We start from the raw sequence: 16,279 nt of genomic DNA on the forward strand, positions 1-16,279 counted from the left end.
CAACTCTTTCAGCCTGTCCTTATAGGAAAGGTGCTCCAGCCCTCTTATCATCTTCGTGGCCCTCCTCTGGACCCTCTCCAACTGGTCCATGTCCTTCTTATGTTGGGGACTCCAGAACTGGACACAATACTCCAGGTGAGGTCTCACGAGGGCAGAGTAGAGGAGGAGAATCACCTCACTCGACCTGCTGGCCACGCTCCTCTTGATGCAGCCCAGGACGCGGTTGGCCTTCTGGGCCGCAAGAGCACATTGCCGGCTCATATTGAGCTTCTCGTCCACCAGTACTCCCAAGTCCTTCTCCTCAGGGCTGCTCTCGATCCATTCTCAGCCCAGTCTGTATTTGTGCCTGGGATTGCCACGACCCAGATGTAGGACCTTGCACTTGGCCTGGTTAAACTTCATGCTTTCTTCTATGCTTTCTTCTTGTAGGGAAACCACGTACGCAGGTTAGCCTGACTCTAAAGGCTAACAAACTGAGGGTCAGAGCCTATTTGATAAACAGCACTGTCAACTACAACAGTAGGGGACTATCAGTCCTTATCAGGACTGGGTCCTTAGGAAGGAAAAAAAGCCCCCACACATACCATTGGCAATACTAGTGACCTGCTTCAGCATTGGCTTTTCCATTTTTTTGGCGTAAAAAGCTGCATACCACACTCGCAGCTCAGTTCCTGGTGGGATGTCCCGAGAGGTAGTGAAGTAAATATCATTGTCATGCTGGAAGGCAGTTAAGTTTTGATGTTCATATTCGGTGGCTGGTCGCACCATCATCATCCAGTTGCAATCGTCTTCATTTGAGGTGTCAAAATATACCAGGGGCCCATCCTTCTGGAACACCTGCCAAGCAAAATATGCACATAATAAAACTCTAACAAATAATACAAACGTAAGAAGTATTCTTATTTTTCTGCTTTTGCAATGGCTTCCATTCAATGTACATCAGAGACAATGCAAGCCTCAACACCTGCATCAGGCATGTTTCATGTATCAGTCACATCTTCAGATGAGTAAGTCTGAGACAGGCTACCAAGGGTAGGATGGGAACAAATTGAACTTCTATCCTAAGAATTCCTGCTACAGCCACCAGTTTCTCACAAAATCTGAATGACTGAATACAGGAGAATGGAGGAGAATCCAAACAGCACACTGGGAAACACCCATCAGCCCGAGTCACATTTCTAAATCTTTACTTCTGAGTTAGGTATTACTGAAAACTAAGACTGAATTCAATCTTTACCACAGCATTTTCCTACCAAACTTGTCAAGAGAAGAATAAAACAAATGTGAGAAAGAAAATAAAAATTTATTCTGCATGTTCCATAAACGTAATGCCACTTAATGTCACTCACTAAGCAAATACAATCAAATTGAAGAGACTCATTACAACAATTGAAATGAGCTGCCATAGTCATTGTCCTTCTTGAATCATCACATGCAGAAGGTGAAAGACAGGCAGTTTTGCTGACTGTATCCCAGCCCTATCTCCTATAAGGATGTTCCTTTCAAACATGTAGAAAGAACCTCTGGTTTAGTTCTTCTGTATCTTGCCCAGAGAATGCTTGTTTAGCTAGGCCGTTACAGGGCACGCCTAAAAGATGTCCCAAATAATCCCCCTATACACTTTTTTTTCCACAGTGTTAGATAGCATAAATTCATCATGGGTAAAACTGACCCCTTGTTATTGCTTTTCATGTGCTGTGTCTTACCTTCAGGGGAAAAACTGATTCTTTTTCCAGCTTGGCAACTCTCTTGGATTCAAATGGGCCAAACTGGGTACGTTTCACTAGCTGAGTCAGAGCAAACACTCCTTCAGTCCCATCTTCCAATTGTCTTATCTCCAAATTGGAAGGAAGAGATGATCTAAAAATTTAAGAGAGAAATAAGAAAAAAAAAAAACAGTTGCACATGGGACAACATTGCAGGAACCCATGGAAGAAAGAAGTCAACACCTGTTTCTCCAATTTCCAGTGATACCAAAGTTTCTGATCAAATATCCTAAATTCTATGAGGATTTACAAATAAGCACAGGAGAACAATTACCAGCAGTGGAGGAGGGTCAAATCAGGAGGGCCATAGCATGTCCCAGCAGCAAAGAGAGCCAAACACATCCTGGATGGTATGAATAGAAGCTGCCAGCAGATTGAGGCAAGTGATGGTCCCTCTCTGCTCTGCACTTCCTAGGTCTTTTCTATCTATTACATCCTGTTTTGGCTTCCCAATATGGGAAAGACATTGACAAACTGGAGTAAGCTCAAAGGAGGACCACCAGGATGGTCAAGGGCTAGAGCAGTCACCCTTTGAGGAGAGGCTGGAGAAGCAGAGCTTGATCAGTCTGGGAAGAGACAGCTGTGAGGGCCTAAAGAACCACCTGTGCACACCTACAGGGATGTCATTGAGACGGAGTCAGGCTCTTCCCAGGGCCTTATGGCAAGAGCAGAAGAGACAATATGCATAAAAATGAAAAATGAGCAGTTCAGCCTGGATGTTAGTTCTAACTAGACTATCCTGAGACCTCTTCCAAAGGAATTATCCTATGACTACAGATCTTTGATTATGATCACACTTACTTTAAAAAACAACCTATATCCCTCCCCAAATTAACACCTGATATAATTATGTAGATCATAGCCCTTAAGAAGAAAGCCCTGGAAGTTTCCCTTCTGTCTTCCAGCTCCCTTATCACTAACTTGATAACAAGTGCTTCTGCTCTCCCAGCCTCTCTCATTTACCCAACAGGCTTCTGAGAAGAACTATATGTAGTAAATATTGTTACTACATATAACACACAGAGAACATCTTCCAAACAAATCATATGACTGGAACCACCATAGTGGTTTTACAGACATCAAATGCAACCCTGTTTTGTCAGGTCTGTGCTAAGAGATAAAAAGCTAAAAATAATCAGACAGGCTCCTGACTACTCTATAGAAGTTGACACTGGCAGATCTGCCTTCCTGTCTAGATGAAGAGAAATACAGAAAGATTGCAATCACAGTGATAAGCGAATGAACTGAAAAATGCTTTCAGTTTTAATACAGAACATGCAATGGTAGAAACGGTGAAGTTGAGAAGAACTTCTTTTCAAGAAGCTGAAAGAAAAAGAACTTTTTTTGAGAACACTTCTTTTCTAACCATAAAGCACTTGATTTATTTTTTTAGTAGGACAGAGGAAACAATGATCACATGGTTAAGCAACTTGACTGGTTTTTAAGAGATTCATATCCAGTTTATGGTTGAACTTGCCCTCAACCTCAGACAACTAACTCTCTCAGCTACTGTTCCCCAGATGTAAATTAAAGGCTGCAATCATATTTCTTCTTTCCTTTTCTTACTTTACCTGTTTTCAGCCATGAACTCGTCAGGCAAATAAATACATTTTTCTGTAACGTGGCCACTCTGCTTTCAAATCCACTATCCAGCAGCCTACACTTCCACTAGAGAAAACTTCAGCATCTGCATGTCAAAAAAAGGCTGAAAACCAGTGCATGAACCATATTTGCAAACATTCACAGTTGGAACATCTGGACACTCTGATAATTCTCCACTGTACAAATAAATAAGAGCATTAAATTGCAAGGTGAAAAAAGAAAAAAGGTGAGAAATCATAGTTTCACTTGTCATTGAATCTGGCTAGTATGGGCTCGAGACTTATTGCACTGCCCAGTTTCTGTGATAAGAAAAGCACCTCCATTACCAGTTTCTATCATTCCTATGGGCATTTTGAAATTACCCTCAAGAACAAAGCACCTCTAGCGTCAGGGCTGTTAAGACGGTATTCCTCACTAACACTTGCTGCAGGACTTCATCCACAGCAGGTTTCCAGGCACAGGAAGGCGGTGCCTGGCAGGAGCTGCAGGAAGCTTTCTTTTCTGGGAAGGGCGAGAAAAATGGCTGCGTCTCACGCACACACGCAGCCAACGTGCGCTGTGGGACACAAAGAGCATCCTGCCCAGGCAGAGAGGGGTCACGGCACTTGCGTGGCAGACCCAGTATATTCAGTACTTGTTACAAAACGATCCTGGGAATACGCAATATGACCTACATAGACAGCATGTGTCAGACTCGCTGCCCACGTGCCCATGTTTCATGTCCGTGACTTTTCAAGAGGAAATACAGAAGCCTTATAAGCACATTATATAATACATGAAGCCATTTGTACTTTCTTCCCTTTCTGGATTTGTACTGCATCTTCAAGACAGTTGTTTCTTTTCCTTAGCTTTACATTTTACACCTTAATATGAATTGTGCTGACAATGACTCATTGCCTTTCTCTGTAAAAATCACTACTCAGAGTTGTTTTCTGCTAACTAGATTTAGTCTATTTGCTTCTTTTGGCAAGCATGAATGTTCCTGCTGTGCTGTCACAGGTTTTCTGACAGAAGCATTACCCCTAATCATTCGTAAAGACACAATAATGAGAACAACTTGTTTTGCTTCTCAGTGGAGGTAACACAGAGGTTATACCAAGCAGGAGGACACAACCATTTATACGACTGAGAAACCCTCATACGCTTCTCAGAGACTAATATGGTATATCTGAGGAAGAGGAAAAGTTGCAGGTACTCGACCAAGACACAAGTCATCACCCCATCTGGCACTATCTGACTTTTTGCCAGAAACCTCAGCAAAGGAGCCAAGTCCTGGTGAGTAGCAAGTTATTTTTTGGCTTCAATTCAGTAAAGCACTTAAGTGTGTGCATCAATTTTTCTATTTAATCAAGGCCATGTGCTTTCCCTGCATTGGGACTTCACTTTTCAGCTGTCAGTGTGATACCCATTAAACAGGAAATATGCTTTGAAGAACTAACACAAGCGTTGGGTTAGTCAGAACTAACACAAATGTTCCTTACCTTGCCCTGCTCAATACAAAGGAGTCTTTGACTGTCACCACTGGGCCCAGTTCAGGACACTCTGAATCATGGTACTGCCCACAGTCCTCGCACCCTGCAAGGAAGCAGACAGGATACAGAAAGGTTGATGGAAAACACTTTTGTAACACAGCTGCCTCCTTCCCTCAAGAGTCAAATGCAAAATTTAGCACAAGGCAGAATACATACATATAGAGGCACATGTTTATTTATAATGCTCAAAAGAACATGTATAATTGAACATCAAGTTGATAGCTGGCACCTGTGTAGGTGAGATAACGCACACTGTGATCGGTACTATCAGAAGAGAACCATTTTAATTTTGTCTCCAAGGAAAATAATTGCTTTACATCCACACTAAATATTCTGCTTAAAGATGGCATTATTCTTCAGATAAAGTGTCATAACACCTGGCAGCTAAAGAAAACCACATTACTGACTTCACCAGAACTGAGGCTTTTAGAAACAGCTTGGGTAGTGTGGTCTTTTTAGCGACAGAAGGCACAAGACCTGTGCTAGTAGCAGAACTGGCACAGGCCTCAGCAGGGCATGAGCACACTGTGGGAGCCCAGCTCTGGCCACAGCCACACCTGGTCAACTCACACTCCTCACCCACGGCATGGGGCGAGATACCTCCAAGGTACCTTCCAGTGCCTTTCCAAACAAGTAAGCTGGCTGCGCAATACATTTTGGCCACTTCTTAATTCACTGTCAGCTCACCTAAATCAACTTTTAGTTTAAATAGCTGCATGTGACTGAATGGTTCCTAAAAAACAATTTTCAGATAGGATAATTTGAGGGTTTCTAAAATAAGCAAACTTAACAGGATAGCAAATGCATATATACCGCTTCACTGTGAAAAACAGCTGTGGAACTGCCCTGCCTGGTCAGCTGCTGACGCAGCTTAAGAAGAGATCATCGCACAGGGCTTATATTCCTATAGCAAGATTTCCATCTGAGCTCCACACTCACAAGGGCAAGTCAGGGAACTCCAGTAAGGATGCGAAGCAGAGAGTGGTTATGCCTTGTTCAGGAAGAGAACAAGACAAAAGCCATTTCACTCCAGGGTATGTCCCCTCTGGTAAAGCTACTCTGTACTACTAACTGGAAGCCCCTCCCTCCCAGCGTTTGCCCCAGTGATCTAACAAAAGGATTTCTTATACGACTTGGAAATCGGATCCCAAACTACAATAACACAGCTCTACATTATTTCTTCTTTTGGCAAGAAAACCAGCTTAGCAGTGAAAACCCACATGCACCTGACAAACAGCAGTACCAGCTCGTGCAATCCCCAAGCCCGGCCACTGCTTCCCGTACAGCTGTTTGCACTGCCTTCTGCTGAACCGAGGAACGAAACAACCAGCTTTTCCCATTAGTTTATCTTTTAGCCAAACGAATCTCCCAGTCCAGTTTGCTGTAAAGCACCAGACAGCCGTATCAGAGGAAACTATCAGCAGGCAAGTGCTATCCAAATAGCAACAGGATCAAATCTAAGCCTAGAGGTAAGTGGCCTCCCTCTGTTCTGTGCTGTTTACCATATCACACCCCCCTTAGGTGTGCCTGTAGCTCACACTGTGCTTAATATTACTGAAATAATCTAGGCTAAATATAAATTTCCAAAAACAGACAGGATGGAGGAGCCACAGAGGAATATATAAATCAGACTGATGAAAAGAATCGGATTATCATCCTCAAAGGCTTGTCATAACCAATGGGGACAGGAAGGAATAGTCGGAGCGACAGCTTCTTAAACTGGCTTTGCTGCCAAAGGAAACGGAGCACTCCGTCGTTCCCTTGATCTTTCAGCTGCACCTCGGCACCCCTCACTTTGCAAAGATAGCCACGTACAGGTTCAACAAGCTGCAGACAGCACTGTCCAAAACTACATGCAGGAATAAGTCACACATTTCTCTCACTCCTTTGCAGATGAATGATCAAAGTAGAGAGAGTATGACACTGACATTGTGTAGCATGTCTCAAAATCTAAGGGATGCCTTAGAGCAGTCATTCCCCAAGACTGTTACATTTACCATATGTGACACTTTTGGCCACACGAGAAATACAAAATTAAGCATGGGATAAATGGTAAAATACTCTAGGGGAAGTATATTCACAGATTACTATAAAAAATATTTCAAAATTCTTTTACGTCTATAAAATACATATTCAATGATCTTAACTATGGGAGTGCACAATATCATAGAATCATAGAATGTTTAGGTTGGAAGGGACCTCAAAGATCACCTAGTTCCAACCCCCCTGCCACAGGCAGGGAAACCCTCCACTACACCAGGTTGCTCAACGCCCCATCCAACCAGGCCTTGAACAATTCAGGGATGGGGCAATCCAAAACTTCTCGGGGCAACTTGTTTCACTGCTTCACCACCCTCAGAGTGAAAAATTTCTTCCTTATATCTAATCTGAATCTACCCTCTTTCAGTTGAAAGCCATTGCCCCTTGTCCTATCACTACACGCATTTGTAAAAAGTCCCTCTCCAGTTTTCCTGTAGGCCCCCTTTAAGTACTAGAAGGCTGCAATAAGATCAGCCCGCAGCCTTCTCTTCTCCAGGCTGAACAGCCCCAACTCTCTCAGCCTGTCTTCAGAGGAGAGGTGCTCCAGCCCTCTGATCATCTTCGTGGCCCTCCTCTTGACTCGCTCCAGCAGCTCCATGTCCTTCTTGTGTTGGAGACTCCAGAGCTGAATGCAGTACTCCAGGTGGGGTCTCACAAGAGCAGAGTAGAGGGGCAGAATCCCCTCCCTCAACCTGATGGGCATGATTCTTTGGATGCAGCCCAGGATACGGGTGGCTTTATAGTAACTTCATTTATAATAACTCACTTTCTCAGAACATAAGCAGTCCCCATATCCCATGGGAAAAAACTTACACAGAGCACAAGAAAGCTCAAGAAATTAAATGACCACAACCTCCACTGGAAGAGGAAAAACTGTGTTGCGTGACACCTTCTATCTGTGCAATTAGGGAATGGTATCACATCCCTAGCCTTGTTGCTATCCACCAGTGTCTTTTTATGAACGGGTGTCCTGGGAAGAAAAGGTAAGGTCACGACTGGTATCTGCAACTCAATTAAAATGTCTATTGAGTCAACGCTAGTTATAAAGGAACCCTGGTCAATCTGTGGTGGAGGGAAAAGCGCAACTTTCTTTCAAATATAGCTGCCATAAGGCTAATGTGCAGCTGTGGAGCCATCAGGGGTAAAAGACCATAGATCCATAACACCAAAGACATACACTCCATTCTGCTCTTCCCAGATCGGATCCCCAATACTGGGCCCTCTCTGCTCATACAAGCAGGCGAGCGGATTACATGACTCTTAGCTTTTTTCCACTTTAACACCAGACCCTGCATGTCCAGGCTGGTGACAAAGGAGAGGCTGCAGGGCTAGTCTGCCACTGGGAAACAAACCTACTAGCCCAGCTTCATCAAGCATGAGACACTGTCCACCACACTCCCTGGGCACACCACCACTGCAGCCTGTCTTCACACACCATGATCCCATGAGTCCAGATCCCAGGTCACGGAGTCCAGTCTGGCACACAGGGTTATGGGGAAGGCAGACTTCAAAGCCACACCTGCTCCAAAGCGCAGGTCTAGCCGTAGGGGCACAATGTGAATGCCATGAGTGAGACTTGTCAGGGCAATCAGTGCATCTCAAACTGGGCTTGTCCAGAAAGAATACTGAGCCTGCATCCTCCTCCTGTGGAGCTGCAGATCTTCAACTCAGGACAGAGGTCAGAGCTCCCCACAGACACCCCTGGTTGGTAAAGCTGGCTGTATAAACAAAGGGCTTAGACTAGTGTTAGGCCTTCAATCTCAATTACTTCAACCATGAAGAAGCCGTTCTGCTAACTCACATTCAGAGGTCTCTGTGTGTGTTTGCCAACAAAACCAGGAGAACGTGCATGCTTAAAACTAAGAACCTTCTCCCTACTCCTTCATAAGCTGTTTGAGCTTCCTTCACATAAACACTTGCCTAAATAAGAACTTAGTCTGTTTTAGTCTTTAATTTCTAACATTCTGGGTAGACAAATGACATCACGAGAAGCAGATAATTTTCCTTTCTAATACTTACAAATAAACATAGTCTCATCACTGCCATCTTCAGCCATTTTTTAAACCTGTCAAAATACAAAAGATGAAGTTAGTTCTGAATGACTTTTACTTTCCATATTAATGAAACATCCCTTTACGGAGTAATGACGCTGATTGACCCAGAGCATACCCAAACACACTACAGCTCCTGCAGGAGTATCAACGGAAAGTTAAAGAAATTAAAGTTGCTAAAAATCCCCCAGTGACTGCTGTATCATTACATGTGTTGCTGAAATCACCTCCAAGAAGCCAAAATGCCTGTAGGTTCACAGGTCTTTCTCTCCGAGGCAATGCTGTCTCATGCCATTCCCTGTCCCTCCTCTTGCCAACCTCCAGCCATTCCTGTGTGTCCCCTGCTATAAGCTCCTGTAGAGCCTCAGAACAAGCAGGACCAGAGGACTAATCCAGGCCAGCAACAAACACTGCAGAAACAAGGCCCATCTGGTTCAGTGCAATGTTTTGCTGAACTGCAGTTTAAAAAGTTATCTCTGAAGGGCGGATTACTTCTTTAATAAACACAAAAATCTTAAGAACCTAAAAACTGCAGTTAGGATCACAGATTTGTTCCAAAGGCAGACGCATATTGTGGTAATGAGCATCAGAAAATATGGGAAAACAAATCCCGTTTCTCTCACTGACCTTCCATGAAATGGTAGCTCACCAATTTGCTTTCACTTGTAAAACAAGAATAATCTATATTCACTTTTATATATCAGTTTTGGCAGTATGTATTAAAAACTTGCATAAACACTATCTATTGCTCTTCAACAACGTCTAGACAATCTAAATTACGGTTGGCAATTAGTCTGATTATGCATGGCTAAAATCAGGACACAAGCAGGATCGAGAAGATAGCTCTCCCTTTCCTAACCATGAAAAGACTCTCCTCTTCAAATCAGCAATTTTCTCAAAGCCCCAGTGAAAGGCAAAGCAACACGAAGATCATGACCCAAGCCTAAGAGAGAGCGAGGCTGCAGAAACAGCAAGCACGTTGGTCAAGAAGAGAACAGGAAGGAGTAAGAGGCTGAACCTGTGAGGGGAGGAGGACAGGAGGAGAGGAAACATGACTAAAGGCACACCAAGCTCCCGGAGCCCTGTTTGAAAAAAGATAAAGCATTTGGTACTGCAACAACGAGAGCCACGCCAAGCACATACACAAGCAGAGCCGTTACTCAGGATCAGTACAGAAGCATGACTCATTATGAGTTTACTCTCCAACACTGATGCTCCATATGCTCTGCCTGGCCAGGCCATGGAAACACACCTCAGGCTGGAGCCTGGAGCAGCAGCTACTTCTGCTCTACTTACTTCTCAGCACAAGTGAAGTCCCTGTCACACACAACCTTTTCCACCGTTTCAGGAAGGACTCCATACTTGTGCCAAGTCTTCTGCTAATGCCACAATGGCACCTGCGTGTGCCAGGGAGCAATGTCTGATACACAGCTGCCAGTGACACCCATGCTCTGCTCCACCAGAAGCACCAAACAGGTTACTTCACCGATCCGTAGGCTATTCCCAATTAGCAAAGGACAGTCCATTGCTACACAGAGATGTGCTGGGTGGAAAGTCAGCACGTCAACTGATGGGAATACAAAGGGACACCTGGTTGCTGTGGCTCTTGGTCACAGCAGGGGGGATCCTGCTGCTCAGTTATCTGGGCAACAGGATTTTGGTCACTGAGTCAGGGCACCTCGGCATTCCCCCACGGCCTGTCCCAAGCAATGCCCTCCCCAACTCCACCTAATGTCAATGCCATGATCCCTCCTAACATCCACTGCCCCAGTAAGGGGCCAGCACGGCCCATCTGTGGCACAAGCTAGGCCTTTCTTGGCTACAGCTTTTGGGGACTAAACTCGTATAATAAAACATTTAAACATTTATATAAAAGCCCAATGCTGAGCACGAGCAGCATTTCAGGGAATTTCCCAAAAGGTCTTTTCCTGAAAGCACTGTCAACAACGTAATAGGTATTCAGGGAAACCCCGAGTATCACAGTGCAAAACAAGCCTCAGAAAGCGTAGCATGGGCTGATGTCAAAAATTATTTGTTTTGCTTTTTAACGAAGATGTTTCATGGATGCTCTGCACTATTTCAAGAGGTGTACGCCCAGTTATTTTCAGATAGCTTCCACCCTGACAAGACTTTAATCTTAAATATGGCTGCATTAACAAATACTCTTCTTGGTCAACAGTTCAGGTACACAAGGGACACAGTGCAGCAAAACCAGCAATACTGCTGTGTGACCTGCTCGTCAGAGGCATTCGCCTTCTAGGACTTTCCTGTGTCACATTCTCCACAAACAGCAGACTGACGACATGCAGCATTACAGACGCAACGACGTCAGTCTTGTTCTAGGGGCTGTTGGATGAGAACAGCAACAAAGGGGAGGGGAAATCACAGCAGCGCAAATGTTGTTCAAGGTGATGGGGAGAAACCGTAAAGGTTCCTCGAACATACCTCACGCAGTTGATAAGGACACTACATCTCAGTGATCATCTGCATTAGCGCAATTTTTATTTTGGTAGGAAGTACCTTCATTTTCCACATCACAAAATGTCTGATCATTCATCCATCTTTCCTACGCTCAGCACAATGACCCGCTATGCTCTGAAATAAACAGGAAAGGGTAATGTATTGTGTATCAAATAAACTCAAACCTCAACACGGAGGTGCAAAAAACGGACTACCTTGCATTAGTATCTGCACCTTGTTAAATTCCCGAGTGGTCTTTTTTTTCCCCTTCCTAACTTACAGAAAGCATTAAGAAAGGAAGAACTGCCCCAAAATGGGTTTAACAATTCTGCTTTGCAGACACATACTACTTCTCACCTACAGGCTTCAAAACTCCTCACAAATCTCAACTGTACTTCCCAAGAGTTTTTGAAATAAATGACACTATGTCACCGGCTCCAGATGGGCAACGGAGTCATGAAGCGCCACTCTAGCTCACATGATGGCTCTGACAAAAGACTTCAGAGGTTTTAACCCTCATTTGCTGTTGCTCTGGGCCACGTCTGATTTTTTTTTTTCTTTTCAAGCATTTGTATGAGAAAAATATTCAATTAAGTCACTCATCCTACTGCACACGATTATGTTCTTGTCTTGCAGAGATAATCAAAGCTTCTGGGAATTCCAGACATTTTTATATAAAACAGAGAGCAATTATTAAGTAGTGAATAATCAGACTAAAAGCTACACAGAAGAAATTAAGACCACAGGTACAAGGCCTAATTCTGACAGCAGTAAAGAGCAGCAAACATTATTTTCTGGTTGTATAATTAACTAAGCAACTTTGTGCTCGAGAGTAGAGCAATAGCTAAGCACAAAAACTCCAGCTGCAAGCACAGGTCTCCAAACACTTCTGAAACTCAAGGCAACCCAGATGAAGACACTGAGGGTCTGCAGCGTCACAAGTATCTGCTTGTGCAGCACGATGTGCAGCATTAGTGTCAGGGAACCACTCAAGCCATAAGCTATCCAAAAATGTAAGACCTGGTGTAAAAGCACACTTTCCCCTTATAAACTGCTGAAGAAAGAAATCAGGGTCCAGTGGTAAATTGAGTAACTTTGATCTTGCAAATGGATTTTTTAAGAAAAGGTAACATAATTAAATAATAAACCCAATCTCTAAAAATCCATATTTGAATTTAAGGACTAACAGAGTGAAATTAAAGTTTCCTTTCTTCTTTCTTCTTTCTTCTGGTTTCCACTAAAGTTCTGGAATGGGCTTCTACTAGTGTGAACAAGTAACGTTAGAACACAAGTAGATGGGTACTGCAAATACACGCGTGCAAGCAGAATGCACTTAAAATACACCTTTTCTTCACGATGTAGTCTAATTGGTTCATGCTAGCGCTCAGAATAATTGGAAACTATCTGGCAGAGCATCTGGTAAACTACAGGAAGGCCTTTTATTTCTAAAACGTTATGACTGTTCTGTCTGGCACTGTTGAGAAGGGGAACAATTTCAGTACCAGTTCGGGGGTGCAGAGAGTAAGACAGTGTGGGTGCTGAGTTTACACCACCTGCCCTTTCCAGCATTCCCTGTGATCATGTTCACCCTGCCCAGGGTGAACGAAATATATTAAAAGTTTAAGGAACGTGAGCACAAAATGAGCGTATTGCAGGAAAAAAACGTGTGTACGAAGCACTGCAGAGTGGGGCTTCCATCCTTCGGTCTCTCAATCACCGCACCGCACCGCACCTTCTCCCAGAAGGCGGGCGCCTGGAGAGCCACGGCAGGGCAGGGCCGCCAGCGACTCAGCCCTCGGCCCCGCCGCCGCTGCCCATACTCGGTCACTAGACCTGCCGCCTCCTCCCACCCTCTTCCCTCTGGATCACGCCTCGCACCTGGGAGCGGCACCGCCCCCTCCCCAGGCGACGCCGTGCCCCGCCGAGGCGCTCCTCGCTTCCGCCGCCAGCGGCCCGGCAGCTGCCGGCACGGGCAGCGCGGCGCCAACCGCAGCCCCTCGCCCCGGCCGCCGGCGCGGAAACGCCGCTGCCTGCGGCACCGGCGCCAACGGGGCCGTTTCCCTCACGGGGCCCGCGCCCTCCCCGGACCAACGGCTTTACCGGCCGAGCCCCGCCTGTGGGGACAGTCTTGTGTCCCGTCCCCGTCCTCCCCCCCACTCCACCCCGCCGCCGTTACACAGCCCCAGCGGCTCGTCCCTCAGCCACCGCCGCGGCGGAGGCGCCGCCGCCGCTCGCGCCCCGCACGGCGCCGCCGCGGGGGCTGCCCTAGTCCTCCCGACACGCCGCCCAGGCAGGGCCGGCGCCCGGCTGCGCGGCCCGGCGGCGGGGCCGGAGCCTCCCGGCGCCGCGGGGCGTAGGGGTTGCGTGAGGCACACAGCGGGGTAAGACGAGGCCTCAGCGCGGCCCCGCGCCCGCCGCCAGCACGGCCGGCGTTGAGCGGCGGGATCGCGCCGCAGCCGCCCGGCGGGGCCCGGCCCGGGATCCGGGAGCGGCTCCGCCGGGTTTTGCCTCGGACCCGCCTCGCCCCCCCTCCCTACTGCCCTCCCTCCGCGCGCCGCGGCGCGGCCGCTGTAACAAAGAACAGGCGGCATGGAGAAGGAGGCGGCGGAGGAGGAGGCGGCGGCGGCGGCGGGGCCGCAGCCGCCGTCGCCACGGGAGCCCTCGCCGCCGCCTCCGCCTCGGCCCCGCGCGCCCTAGGGAGCGCCGGCGCGGCGAGAGGAGACGCGGCGGGCCGGGCGGCGCGGGCCGGGCGCGGAGCGGTGGGGCGGCGGTCCCGCGCGGGCGCTCCCCGCGCGTGGGCCGGGGCCGGCGCGGCGGGCGGGAGCGCGGGGAACCGGCATTACCTGCTTGGGGAATGGCCAGACCCGGATCGGATCCGGACTCCGGGTTCCGATCCGCTCCGGAAACCACGCGCCACCGGAAGCCGGCGCGGCCGGCGGCAAAGCACGGCGGGAAGTGTAGTCCGCCGGCGGCGGCGGGGAGGGCCACGCGGCCCGAGTCCCAGCGCGAGCCGCCGCGGGGAGCGGCGGGCGGGAGGCGGCGACGGTGCCGCTTGCCCGGCGGCCCTGTCTCCCCGGCTCGCCGCTGTCAGGGCAGCGGCCTGCGCGGCGGCAGCCGGACCCTCGGCACCACCGTGCCGGTCCGCGGGCGGGGACATCACCCGTGCCGGGGGCGGCCACCTCCGCACCGCGGGCGCGGCGCTCCGGCCCTGCGCCGGGGCTGGAGGAGGAGGGTGGCTGCTGGCTTAGCGCACGGGTTGCACAACCTGGATTTTTCCCCTTCTCCTCCTGGACAGCGTCAGCCGCGAGGTCGGAGTCCCAACAGGCGTTACGGGATCGCAGGAACTCCACGGCAGGCACGCAGGCGGCTGGAGGCCCGGTGCTTTTTCCCCGGTTAAGCGCTGAGCGAGTACCCGTGCGCTTGTCTGCTCCGCGCTGAGGCTCACCGTTTCAGCGCACCCAAGTCTCGCCAGCGCCGCGGTACCAGGATGTAATGGCTTTAAACTGGAAGAGGGCAGATTTAAATTAGATAGAAGGAATAAATTTTTCACTCTGAAGGTGGCGAGGCACTGGAGCAGGTGGCCCAGAGAAGTTGTGGATGCCCCATCCCTGGAAGTGTTCAAGGCCAGGTTGGATGAGGCTTTGGGCAACCTGGTGTAGTGGAGGGTGTCCCTTCCCATGGCAGGGGGGTTGGAACTGGATGATCTTTGAGGTCCTTTCCAACCCAAACCATTCCATGATTCCATGTTATCAGGGCCCGGCCCTGCTCTAGTGGATAGCACAGAGCATGGCCGTGCACCGTTCAGGAACAACCGTACTGCTGAGACCTGGAGCCCGAGAAACAAAGGACGTGGACTCAGCGCCCCCCTCAGCTCAAGGAGTTTTAAACCCCCAGTTCTGGTTACTGCGGTGCTCACCCCTCTCCCAGTTGAAACGTACGCTCTGCAGCCAAGAACACCTCTCCAGAGGTGGGGCCAGGGCCAAGAAGTACGTACACTTTATGTATTCCAGCAGGATGCCCCAACTTTCACCTCTGCTAAGAAGTGTCACCTGCAATGGAGTCCTCTCAAAGCCTTATGCAGTGCTCCTGCTGCTGTGGTGTGACTGGCCAGCCTTCACAGTAGAGCACCACTGAAGATCCAAAGATGATGGAGAGCAGGCTGCAGCTCTGTCCTTTCCAGGGACATGCTCTTCTCAAGGCTGCATCTTTTAACAGTTGGATAAGGCCAGGCCCTTTCTTCCTTCTCACCTTGCCCTTCCCACATCCCCTTCTGCACAAGTACCCAGTTTCAAAAGGAAGGTGTGGAGACTGTTGTGACTCACTGAAGTGCCCAGGTAAACTGAAACAATGCAGCATTTGAATTTTGAAAATGTTGCTTCTTGGTAATTTAAGGAGGGGGAACAATTTATTCTTTAAAAATTACTCACCTGAAGTTTTCCATGAGCACAGCAGTAGTAATGGGAATTTTTCAAGGATCTAACCATGTGTGTAGGTCATTTGCCTTTTCTAAGACCTAAGCCAACTGGCCTTTAGTTTTGTATAGTCTGCTTTTACTTATTTTCCCTGTACATCTCCATGAATATTCACATTCATGATGCTGTCTTTGGGCCTCTGCCTAGGTTTCTCCAGCATCCAGTGCACAAGGGTGGTTATCCTACTTTATCCTACTTGCAATGCATTCACTTATCAGTATGTTTCCTAGCTGAAACAGTCTGGATTTACAATGCACATGAGTCTGGATCCTGCAGCTCCAAGATTTTTTTTTTTTTTTCAGTATTCCTACTTTTCTGCAGAGTTAACATCAGACTGTGAACTTGCATTTTACACC

At 47.9% G+C, this 16,279-nt stretch overlaps 1 protein-coding gene across 4 annotated transcripts in view; it reads right to left on the reverse strand.

The window, feature by feature from the left end:
* PRDM15 (PR/SET domain 15) overlaps positions 1-14,337 on the reverse strand; it is a 40,659-nt gene extending 26,322 nt beyond the window's left edge. For all 4 annotated transcript variants that reach the window (XM_086618296.1, XM_086618276.1, XM_086618285.1 and 1 more), the window contains exons 1-5: positions 14,295-14,337; positions 8,960-9,005; positions 4,850-4,943; positions 1,707-1,860; positions 585-837 (exon numbers count right to left, since the gene is read on the reverse strand). In XM_086618296.1, the coding sequence (XP_086474422.1) occupies positions 585-837; positions 1,707-1,860; positions 4,850-4,943; positions 8,960-8,996 (538 nt within the window). In that variant the 5' untranslated portion in view covers positions 8,997-9,005; positions 14,295-14,337. The remainder of the gene's footprint in view (positions 1-584; positions 838-1,706; positions 1,861-4,849; positions 4,944-8,959; positions 9,006-14,294) is intronic.
* Between the last annotated feature and the right edge of the window lie 1,942 nt (positions 14,338-16,279).

This window comes from Tauraco erythrolophus, chromosome 1, assembly GCF_009769465.1.
Source record: "Tauraco erythrolophus isolate bTauEry1 chromosome 1, bTauEry1.pri, whole genome shotgun sequence".
NCBI lineage: Eukaryota > Metazoa > Chordata > Aves > Musophagiformes > Musophagidae > Tauraco > Tauraco erythrolophus.